We start from the raw sequence: 12,548 nt of genomic DNA, 5'->3' as shown, positions 1-12,548 counted from the left end.
AAGTACAACGTGACTGTTGACTTTCATTAGGCAGGCCTTGAATATGAGTGTCTGGCCTCAGTTCAACACTGTCCTCATGCTGCTGCTGTGTCCCGGGCTCCTCAGGGAACACCGCCAGAAAGGGCAGTAGAAATGTTTGCTTTAAGACCTCATAATGTTTGGGATTTTTATGCAACCCTAATTAAACCACAGGACTTCCTGGCAGTAATAATCTGGTCTTTCAGTGTGTAAGGCAAACTGTTTTTTGGACAGTAAAACACAGTACGTCAGGCAGTCAATTTGGTGATGTTTTTTATAATTCATGTTTTATGAGTAACTCGTTTCTTTTGAGTTTCTGAAGAGTATTGTTGCCAGTTTAGCACAAATATGAATTGGTTATTAGGTTTTTCATATATTTAAAAAACAGCTAAAAATAGATGCTCTTTCATAAAAGTCCCAGAGTACCTCATTATAAGTTGCACACACTAGTCTTGTACGTTTCAGACACCTTCTGCTCTTGATGATTGTATAGCGTGCAACAAGACCGCCCACTTTTTCAGCGGCCTTAGTTTCCATTCATTTTCTTCATAGGTATTTTTTTTTTTTTAATTCAATAAGCAATGAACCAAATTACAATCCATTACAATGTGATTTAAAGCCAAATTGTTTTGAAAAACAGGCACTTGTGTACTTGAATTCTATTGATGAAATGATCTGCTCATCCCATGAAGCATTGCCATTGCTATTTTTGTTTATATATATATATATATATATATATATATATTTATTTTTTTTGTAATATATTATGTATATGCCTCTTTCAGACTATGTAAGGAATAAGTAAGTTTATCTGCTGCAAGAACAGCGCCTTTTGAAATAACTGAAATCATTTGGCAAAGTGATATGCAACTGTAATGCGGTCAAGACCTGCCTGGAACTACTTTAGCTTTGCGTTTTCCTGAAAATAATTGCACACCTTAGATTAGAATGTTCGTCAACCAATCAGATTCAAGCATTCACCCGCCCCCTGGTATAAATATTTATAATGGATTGTTTTTTTCTTGTAATCCTGCAGTATGCCATTTGTAAAGAGCCCCTGATTGAGTTGTCTAATCCGGGCGCCAGCGGCTCACTCTTCTACCTGACCAGCGATGATGAGTTCATCATCAAAACCGTCCAGCACAAGGAGGCCGAGTTCCTGCAAAAACTGCTTCCAGGATATTACATGGTAGGTCTCAGTAGAGCAGAGTCATTCATCTCTTTAGTAATCGACTAAACCTGAATAAAACGCTGTGATTCACTAGTACAGACTGTTTTGTTCTCACTCATCTGTCTGTTTTAGAGAATTACAACTGATGTCTTTAAAAGACAAATGGTATATATAATTATGTTTATTGAATTTTAATTATAACACAAATATAGGAATCACCCCCCAAAACAAAGGTACACACATAGCTCAAATTTGTTTAAAGACAGGAATACTTAATAATTCTGAGACCGTAATAAAAAAATAAAAAATTACACAAAGATGAAGAAGAGGACAAATATTATTCAGAGTCCAGAGTATTATATAATTACAATATTCCTAATATAATAGGATGAAGAGGAGGGTCCAAATAGTCCAGATATGGGGTTCAGATCTTATACAACTGGCCTTGTTTTCTGATGTAATACATAAGTAAGACGCTCTAGTGGATTCAACTCAGAAATAACCTTATGCCAACCTTTAAGTGCTTCGTGACTTTTGATTTCATGTTACCCTTTCTCATTTTCACCTTTCACTTTACCCTTTCACATTTGTGCAGAAGTATTTAAAGCAGCCAATATAAAAATGTACTTTTTGTGGCTGAAATAAGCCATAAATATTTCTAACCAGACACAAACGTGTATTTAACATAATTTTTAAAGATAATATTTCAAATAAATAAATAAATAAAATAAATCATATTTAAATATAAAAATAATAATAATAGAAAATTATATTTAAAAATGTTTATCTGTTTTTTGTGTGTGTGTGTGTGTGTGTGTGTGTGTGTGTGTGTGTGTGTATTTTAGTAGCAAACAGGCCATTGGGTCACCCAGTGCATTATATATTAGCTAGTTTTGATGTGAAACGCTGCCTCAAAAATATGATTCACTCGTTTGGTTGCTAAATAATATGTACATTTTTAGGTATCTTACTGTTGTTATACATGACTATTTGTCTATTCTTCATGGTCATATACAGTACGTATGTCCTCTGTGTCTCTTTTTCCAGCCTTTCCAGTTCAGTATTTAGTGTACACATTACACCAGAAAAGTTTGTTTACGTACATACTCAACAGTTGTCTTGCTGTTATAGTTAAAAATGTAAAAAAAAAAAAATTTGGTTTGTGATAGTCAGAGCCCTAGAATGACTTAAATTTGACTATAATCATTAGGATAGAAGAAAGTATTTAAACATTAAAAAATGACAAAAAATGTAAAAGCCGTTTCACTTTCTCAGAACCTCAACCAGAACCCAAGAACTCTCCTACCCAAATTCTACGGCCTGTACTGTGTTCAGTCTGGAGGAATCAACATTCGTCTCGTGGTTATGAACAACGTTCTGCCACGGTCTTTAAAGATGCACTACAAATATGACCTGAAGGGCTCCACGTACAAGAGACGGGCTTCTCGAAAAGAGCGGGAAAAGGCCTGTCCCACATATAAGGACCTAGACTTTGTGGACATGCACGATGGCTTATACTTTGACACAGAGACATATAACGCCCTGATGAAGACGCTACAGCGAGACTGCCGGGTGAGTACTAACCCATTTTGACATTTTTCAAAGAAAATGTGAATGGTGTCTGCTTATGGGTGGTTTTCAAGGAACTGCTGTGGTTGCTGACGTGATTGGAGTTTGCTAAGCGTGTTGCCATTAGAATATAAAACAATTTGAAAGCCAAGCAACAATGGGGAATCATGAGATGGATAAAACAAATATATTTTTCACATTTGAGTAGCACAGATTTTGTGACGGTCCTACCTTGATTTGATCAAACCTGATAATCTGAGTGTCACTGCAGTGTTTTAAAGTTTGTTACAAATCATTACAGGGTACATGTGACAAATCATGCACTAAAGTGTTTCACTGTAATAAATGAAGTTCACAAAAACAGTGGAGGGCCATCAAAATATCTTTATCTCACACTTATATTTAGCTTTTTACATTGCTACGCTGTTTCAAATAAATGCTGTTCTTTTGAACATTCTGTTCATCAAAGTTTCTGGGAAAAATGTGTCACATTTTGCAGAAATGTTTCTTAAGAAGCAAGTCAGCATATTAGAATGATTTCTGAAGGATCATATGACACTGAAGACTGGAGTAATGATGCTGAACGTTCAGCTTTGCATCACAGGAATAAATTCAAAACAGTTATTTAAGTTAATTGTTACTCCAACCTTTTGAATAGTAATGTACATGGAGAGCTAATTCCTTGTGGTCTTACACTGTTGACAAGATCACAAAAACCCTCATTACATGAACACTCATGAGATAAAAACATGCATTAAAAACCTTAAAACACACACTTCAACACTTGATACTTCAATCACGAAGAGGGTAACAATCAGGTAACTGATCTTTTTACATCTCAAGACAATATGTTTCTAAACGCGACAAGAAAATCAACAGCATCAATGTAAATAGATCTAGAGAAGTTCAAGTGATACAATTATATTAAGTATGATTGTCCCAGTGCAGAATGGGACAGAACCACAAAACCTCCAGCTATGCTTGTTGTTTCAACTTAAAATAAAAAATAGTATAAAATGCATTAAAATGACTTTTTAGATACATTTTTTGACAAAAATGTTGTTTTTCTTGTCATATTTTGCAGTCACTCAGTTTTCTAAAAATGGCATTTAGATTTGCCAAGATTTTATGTAAATCTGCACTTTCATTGTTTTCTTTTTTGGACTGCTGAGAGTCTTCTGCCCCTCTAATCAACTGTAAAGATGTTTAGTCTGATCCTCGTGCACAAGCGCTCATGCAAGACGCCACAGTATCATGGGAAACAAGTTCATGATAGTCTTCAGCTCCACAGTAGCTTATTAACAGATTCAAAATGTGCTGAGTGGCAAACCTCTCCGTTCAGCTGGGAAACAAACCGCATAAATCCAGTCTGGCATTCCTTTCTATTTTAGAAGATTGGGCTGTTGACATGGTCTGGTAAATACTGTTGTTTTTATGCATGATTTTTTTTTCCAATAAATGATTTGTTAAAAATTTGAGGGTATTGTCCCTCCTAGACATTTTCCATTACTGCTTAATTTACTTGCCCTAAATTGTTTGTTCTTACAGTATTTGACAACTATACTGTAGATAGATAAGCAACATTCTTTTGTTCCCCAAGGAAACCGCTGTCACAATGCTGAGACGTTGTAGGTTTTTGCCATGGTAATGCTATGTGTGGTTGTTAAGGTGTTCTGAGTGGTTTTTAGAGCATTGCTAGGTGGCCACCTAAGGAAACACTACTACTACTAAAATGAATGTAAAATAGCTGACTCAGATACACTACCTTTCAAAGTTTGGGATCAGTAAGGATGATTTATTTTTAATTTTTTAAGAAATTGATACGTTTATTCAGCAAAGATGAATTAGATCAAAAGTGAACGTAAAGACATTTAGTATTTTACAAAAGATTCTATTTTAAATAAATTCTGTTCTTTTCAACTTTCTATTCATTAATGAATCCTGAAAAAGAAAATGTATCACATTGTCCACAACAATATTAAGCAGCAACTGTTGTTGATACAATGATGATAATAATAAAAAATAAATTCTTGAGCGCCAAATCATCATATTAGAATGATTTCTGATGGATCATGTGACACTGAAGACTGGAGTAATGATGCTGAAAATTCTGTTTTGCATCACAGGTATAAATTACATTTTAAAATCTATTTAAACAAAAAAAAACAGTTATTTTAAATGGTAATACTTTTTCACAATATTACAGTAGCATAAGACACTTCTTTCAAAAACATTAACAAATCTTACCAACTGCAAAATTTGGTTTTGGAATATTATTTTTTATTTTTTACAAGTGTTTGAGTTCATAGTACAAAGATCATTGACGTCTGATCGGCAATTCTAAGCAATCAGTTTGGTAAAAATACTATACTAAAATTGCTAGTTGTCATTTTACTTTTCTTTCTGTGGAAAACAAAATATATTTAGAAAAATGTCTCAGTGTTTTGTTTGGGATTGGAACTGACTTTCAATGCATGGAGAAAATCGGTTGAAACATTCTTCATAATAACTCCTTTTGTGTTCCACCGAAGAAAGAAACTCATTCAGGTTTAGAACGATTTTTGGGTGAACTATCCTTTAAAGTCTTCATTTGCTTCAATTTAAATAAGCTCATTTGTCATTTTTGTTTCCTATTTGTGCACCTCAGTATCTTTCAAGGACAAATGCAAACTCTGACATGTTTTCTTTTACTTTTTAAGTTCCCCCAAAACCGAGTTGCAAGTAAACAGTCCGGTAACTAAATTACCCAAATGATTGTGGCATGATGTTGAAGTGTCCCAATGCTGCATTAGGTAACCATCTGTGGTCGCCTTGTGCTTCTCAAATTCTTCAGCAGACCTGGTGTCCGACCAAGCTAAGTTTCTTACTGTTCATTTGTTTACCAACAAACAAGCCTCACAACGGTGCCATGGCGATGGCATTCCAGACATGACCTGTTGTTGAAAAATCTTAGAGACAGAATGTTCCCTATATAACAGTTTTTGGCACATTAAGTATGTACTGACCGGCCGGCCCCAGTGAGCGCTGAGCTAAAAGGATCAGCCGTAATGCGAGTCACAAGAGGGCCGAGGGAAAAATGAGAACTCGAGTTTCACACAGTAATGACCATAGTTGGGGACATTTGGCCCTGCTGTAGCCCACCTGTGATCTAACTTCAGCCTTTGAGAAAAATGTAGTCTTTTATGAATTGAAATTCTTCAATCTGATGTCATCCTTTTAACACTATACTATGTAAGAAGAAATATTGTTCTTTATGCAAGGAAACACAAAGTGCAGTTCAAACACATTCCCATGAGTACTGTAAGATTTTATTGTTAGCTTTTCCTTACGTCCTGTGCAGAAACTAAAATGAACACTAAGCAGAAAGTTTCTCCTGAGTAAGCAACACACCCTGGGCCTCAACTGCAGAGCACAATAGAGCCAAATCTATAAGAATCAAGAACAAGCCTTTAAATGGTTTCTGCAACTCGTCATCGAACAGACAGCGCAGCCCTTGTGGGATTTCAATAGTAGCCTATAAAGAACTACACTGATATTTAGGTTTGATTTTAATCTTGCATGAACAAATGCTCTGTTAATATTAGTCACCCCTCAAGCAAAGATTCAGTTTATGAACTATGAAAAGGAAAAAAAAGAAACAAGGGGAAAAAAAGGTTACTGTGTGGCTTTATAAAACACATGGCACAAGAGATTCGAGGGAACAATCTTTAAAGGAACCGTATGTAAGAAATGTATTTCAATTAATCATAAAATGGCCCGGATATGTCACTAGACATAATCATGTTCATTTCAAATACTTATATCACTGACAACAGTAGTCCGGCCAGGATATTGTCATTTAAAAGTGAAGTTGCAGCCCTCAACTGATGTTGATGTTGTCATGTTGTGTTTTGGCCTGATGCTCCACCCTCCGGCTATCTACCAATCACAAAGTCAGTAGTGTTTCGGCATCCGGGTTGCCAGCTCTGCTCTAGTTACCACAGCTGCAGCTACAAACGTGTCGGATAAAAAATATCTAACGTCACGAAACCTAAAAGACCTCGTTATGAATCCGAAATACGCAAAACATCTCTCATGAAGCATAAACATAATTAACCGAGAAAAAACTTACTGTGTAGGACTCGTCACTTGCCATTGGAAGCTCCTTGTAGCAGCCTACGTTCCTGCTGGATCCTGCAGCCTATCTGGCAACCTCGAGTCAGGGGGGAGGGGGAGGGGATACACCGCTCTACAGTAATTTGAAAGTGATTGCAGTACCAGTTTTGGCCACAATCTTACATACGGTTCCTTTAATAACTCCGAAGAACATACAGGAGAAAAAGCAAAGCTACTACACTTAAACATTGAACAATGAACTGAAAGAACTGAGGGCTTAAATACAGGGAGAGTAATCAACATGAAACAGAACAGGTACTAATTAACAACCAGGGAAACTAACGATAACTGGGAACATGTTGTGTGTGTGTGTGTGTGTGTGTGTGTGTGTGTGTGTGTGTGTGTGTGTGTGTGTGTATGTGTGTGTGTGTGTTACATAGAACCTTTGTGAAAAGTTTGGTTCATGAATGTTTTGTGGAAGATTTCTATGCCTAATTCTTGAAAAATGTTCATTTAGATGAAACGGCTATAAATACAGGCACTGCTAATGTAGCATCATTAAAAAGTGCCATTTTAAAAAAATTGGTGTTGCATGAGAAATTTTATAGACAAAGACTAGCACGAAATTTGAAAATGGATAACTTTATTCATACAATGAAATATAAACACATTTTTATTTTTCAAATGTCACGTTTCTTATGCTCAAACACTCATTATGTAAGTTAAAACTTAATGAGAAAAAAAGTCTTTTAGTTGGGTCACATGTGGTCACATACCTCATGTTTACATACAATATGAACACTAGTGACACATTTTTCGTTGAACTGATGTTAATGAATGACCAATGACTGTAAAGAGAATCTACATTCTCATTTCATCTGACTCGAACGATGGCAGCACACCAAGCAAAACAGGCGGTCTTGATAGTGGTATAACAGCACGTCATTGTGGTCTGGCGGCCCGAAGCCCAGGTTTTTTTGTTGTTGTTGCTTTTTTGTAGAAAATACACTTTACATAACAAGTATCTCAAAACAGGAAAAGCTTTCACATAACACCAACCGTTCACATCTGTTCCCTTTTGTATTTGTATTGAACTGGTCATGTTTATATATATTTGTTCTTTTTATATTTTGTTAAGGAGTCAGATCGTTGAATCAAAAGAGCTTGATGTTCTATGAAAACGTACTGTTATTTTCAGAGCTTCCTCCCCAGTTCAAAAAGGCAAAAACTGTTCATTTTGAACTTCTGCAACCTTTTGACGTCAGACAAATGAATACATTTGAGTGCGTGATCATTTACAGTTACACATCAACAACATGTAAGTCTTAAGCCTCACGAAAATGTGTTTTTGACTAAAAGTGGATCCTTAGGGAAAAATACTAATACATATGATATGATCCCTAAAAATCTTTAAGGCCTGAAAAATGTTTAAGAAAGTAAGCTTCATCTTAAAGAGGGCCTTTCATTATGGAAATATGTAGTAAAACCAGTTTTGAAAAATGCCACCCATGTTATTTGTGCTACTCACGCTTACTTGGGATTTCGTAAAAAGGAGTATTTATTCAAACTCCTCCTCTGAGCAAATTGTTAAACTGTTACCCCACCTGAAAAATAATGTAAATGTAAATTCATTGCAAGGAAACCTTTGACCCAATGACTCCATGTGCCAAACAAGTGGTGCTACCTTCCACTGCGGCCTTTTTTGGGTATTACTGTGACCTAGATGAGGGCCCATTTGGAGGCTTTTAGACGTTCTTGACGGGATGCAAAACAAGGATGTTGTGTGTCCCTATTCAAATAATCCATTTGAATATGGGGGATACGAGAGGAACAAGCGTGTCATGCAAAAGTGAAATCATGTTAACTATTTATTGGTTCACTGCTGCAGATTTTACCTGCTTGTTTGAGTTTGTTTCATTTAAAACCAGAAGTAAACGACCTGAAGTATTTAATGTAGACATAGTATAATACACTAACAGCCTTAAGTGCACATGGGTCTCTGCGGTTTGTTTCCATTCATATAGGCTGAGATCTTTTGTTTGGCGGCCTATCGATGACTAATGCTGAAATTGTCAGTCTGTTTATAGTAGTTACAGTAGTATCTTACCACTGATAAACAAATCACTTTTCCTCTGACTAATTTCTGAAGATACTGGACAGACTTTCCCCAGAGTGTAATCTTAATGTTAGTTCATTCAGGTTTTCGTTTTGAAGGGACTCTCCGAGCTTTTTGATCATTTTTATTTTTCATTTAATTGCACTCTAATGCTTGCTATCAGATCATGACACCCTGGATAAAACCTACTAAATTAGATATCTGTGAAAACTGACAGGTGCCGCCATTTTTGCGCTATCATTGCTGTTTTTTCTGTTGTTACTAAAATTGTGTATTAGGATAATGTGCAATGCCGCAAAGTCGACGAGCTTAGAGCTGTGTTAGTGAGTATTCACATCATGGTTATTATAGTTAACAGAAAAAATTATATTTACCCACTTTGAATGTATATTGCCCGCCATGCACAGTTTCTCGAAAACCACCGGAGTGGCGGTGGTGCCAGGGCTTGAGCCTGTCATTGCTGTTTGCAGCTATATTTTAGCTTGATTTACCAATATAAATTGCTAAATTCATTTCAATTTAATACTTGAAATAAATATAAACTTATAACTGAATATAAATATAACTGAAATAAAACATTTCAGTATATATATATTATTTATATTTATTATTTCAGCTAGTGGCCTAATAACTAAAACTTAAATAAAACACTGTTTAAAAAAAACTATTTTAAAAAATAATAAAAATAATAAAAATGACAAAAACAGACAAAAAAGTTACTAAAACTTTAACTAAATAAAACATTTACATATAAAAATAAAAACTAATTCAAAATAATGATAAAAGCTATATTTGTATCTCAGTTACACTAAATTAACTCTGGTTCACACAGGGAATGTTTTTGTGTTCACAAACAGCTAGACGGAGCGCAGGGGAATTGAACAGAATATAGAGGTCTTGATAAGTGCCATTTTTAACTTGACATGCCACCTCAAAAAGCTCATCGTACAAGACTTTGATTCTAGCAGCCCTTGTTCTGCAAAAAGCCTGACATGCAACATCCAAACACATCTTTATTCTGTTTATTTGGTGTCCTGTAGCAACCCTACAACCCCCCCAAACATTAACTTGGCAAACACAGATCTCACAAGACTTTTGCAGAATGAGGGTTACCATTTTGACAAAAGGAAAAACAGCAACAGCACAGTGGCCAACAAGGCAAGGTACATTAACCAGGAGGATTTTAGCAATGGCGCTCGTCATATTGTGCGTGAGATTCACAGTGCGCTAAACGCTGTGTTGTATTTCCTGCAGGTGCTAGAGAGTTTTAAGATCATGGACTACAGTCTGCTGCTGGGGGTGCACGTTCTGGACCAGAGTCACAGAGAAGGAGACGTCAACAATGTGGACGGGAAGAGGATCGTGGGACAGAAAGTTCTTTACTCCACCGCCATGGAGTCCATTCAGGGAGACGGCAAGGCAGCTGAGGCTTTGACCACCGATGACACGTGAGTCCCTGACACACAGTGTTTAATATATTCAAAATGTATGTGTTGTTATGTGAATAGACAGAGAATAATGCACATTGGTTGCAAATACTTTTTTTTAGTTTTAGTAAAAATGTTTTTTTGAAAAACGGTCATATTTCAACCCCCAAAATCAAAAGAAAATAATTAGAAATTATATTTTGTTGAAGAAAATGTAATTATTCATCTATAATTATAAATTTTTATATATTGTAAAGTATTTATAATGAATTGTAACTTGACTATATAAAATAAGTATTGTAAATATATACATATAAATTGTAGTATTTTTTTAACTGCATTTCATTTATTAATAGTTAAATAAAAAATTAGCTTAAATTGAATTTACATTGTATTAAAATAATTTTTAAGAGTAATGACAAGTACAAATAAAAAAAACATGTTAGTTAACACAAAATAAAATGTTGCATTAAGGCAATGAAGATAGAAATTGTCAAAAATCTTAGGTTAATGTTCTGTATGATTATTTTATTTATATTTTGGAATGAAATGGCTTGTCTTGATCTTGCAGTGTTTTTATGAGATTCCCCAGCCACTAATAAACATAATTTACATAACATTATAATATAACATAACTGTTTAATACAGTTATAAAATAAAATAAAATATTATATAATATAATTTATATATAATATATTTTATATAATAACACAATGTTTTTTTTTTTAAATACAGAATGGGAGGCATTCCTGCAAAAACACACAGGGATGAGAAACTACTTATTTTTCTAGGCATTATTGACATCTTGCAGTCTTACAGGTAAGTCTGGTGTCAGTTTACAACAAACCCAAAAGCCCAAATGTCATGTTACACACCAGCTTACAGCATATTAGCTCACTGCAGCTTCTTTAATTGAACTCCCTCATCCCTGACGAGATCTCTCACTCTCATTTCCCTCCAAGATTCATGAAGAAGCTGGAGCACTCCTGGAAGGCACTCGTCTATGATGGTGTAAGTCTATATGTCTCTCTGCTCTCTTCATTTATGAATAGACTATTCATACCTCTGGGGAATTAAGGATGCTTCCTGGTTTGATTGTCATGTATTCTCTTTCTCCTAGGATACAGTGTCTGTGCACAGACCGGGTTTCTATGCAAACAGATTTCTCAAGTTCATGAGCACCAGAGTATTCAGAAAGATTCATCGTAAGTCAACAATACGAGCAAATTAATCACAGATATTACATGTTAAACATCATATTTTTTTCAAAATTCATATATTTTTAAGAAAGTTTGGTAACACTTTACAAAAAGGCCTCATTCGTTAACATTAGTTAATGCATTGGTTAACATGAATTAACTATGAGTATTTATTTTTACAGCATTTGTTAACCTTTGTTAATTTTTTTTTTTTTTTATATATAAAATTTAGCAAAAACAAAAATGCTGAAGAGATGTTGTTCATTGTTAGTTCATGTTAACTACTGTAGTTAACTAATGGTAATAAATGAAACTTTATTGTAAAGTGTTACCAAAAATGTTAAAGGGATACTCCACCGTTTTTTCATATTAAACTATGTTATTCCCTTAACTAAGACGAGTTGATACATACCTCTCTCATCTCAGTGCGTGCACTTAATCGCTCTGGCGCGCGGTGACACTTTGATAGCACTTAGCTTAGCCCAGTATATTCAATGGTATCTAACAGCAATGAATTTAGAAGTGACCAAACACATCAACGTTTTCCCTATTTAAAAACAGTTACACGAGTAGTTATACGACCAAGTAGGGTGACACAAAATAAAACGTGGCGCTTTTCTAAGCGGGTTAAAAAGGATAACTATAATGTATGGCGGAATAGCACTTTTGGGAATACTTCGACTCGGCGCAGTAAAAAGTCACGCCTGATCCTCTTCCCACTATTGACAGAAGTGAGAGGATCAGGCGTGAAGCTAAGCTAAGTGCTATCAAAGTGTCACCGCGCGCCAGAGCGATTAAATGCATGCACTGAGATGAGAGAGGTATGTATCAACTCGTCTTAGTTAAGGGAATAACATTGTTTAATATGAAAAAACGGTGGAGTATCCCTTTAAATATAGCATAAACTAAAAAGCATAAAAGAAAATATGAGTGTTGTTTGTGTGTGAAAGTTG

At 35.1% G+C, this 12,548-nt stretch overlaps 1 protein-coding gene across 4 annotated transcripts in view; it reads left to right on the top strand.

Annotated features, from left to right (window-relative positions):
• Window positions 1-12,548, top strand: part of pip5k1bb (phosphatidylinositol-4-phosphate 5-kinase, type I, beta b) — a 40,472-nt gene that overhangs the window by 21,408 nt on the left and 6,516 nt on the right. For all 4 annotated transcript variants that reach the window (XR_014211422.1, XM_082189162.1, XM_082189164.1 and 1 more), the window contains exons 6-11: window positions 1,055-1,207; window positions 2,465-2,761; window positions 10,224-10,417; window positions 11,132-11,215; window positions 11,359-11,407; window positions 11,517-11,601. Coding sequence is in view for 3 of the 4 variants with exons in the window: in XM_082189162.1 (XP_082045288.1) it covers window positions 1,055-1,207; window positions 2,465-2,761; window positions 10,224-10,417; window positions 11,132-11,215; window positions 11,359-11,407; window positions 11,517-11,601 (862 nt within the window). In the remaining variant the exon portion in view is untranslated. The remainder of the gene's footprint in view (window positions 1-1,054; window positions 1,208-2,464; window positions 2,762-10,223; window positions 10,418-11,131; window positions 11,216-11,358; window positions 11,408-11,516; window positions 11,602-12,548) is intronic.

Source organism: Leuciscus leuciscus, assembly GCF_965113295.1.
Source record: "Leuciscus leuciscus genome assembly, chromosome: 13".
Lineage (NCBI taxonomy): Eukaryota > Metazoa > Chordata > Actinopteri > Cypriniformes > Leuciscidae > Leuciscus > Leuciscus leuciscus.
Note: the sequence above shows the minus strand (reverse complement) of the source record. Positions and strands in the feature narration are given on the sequence as shown.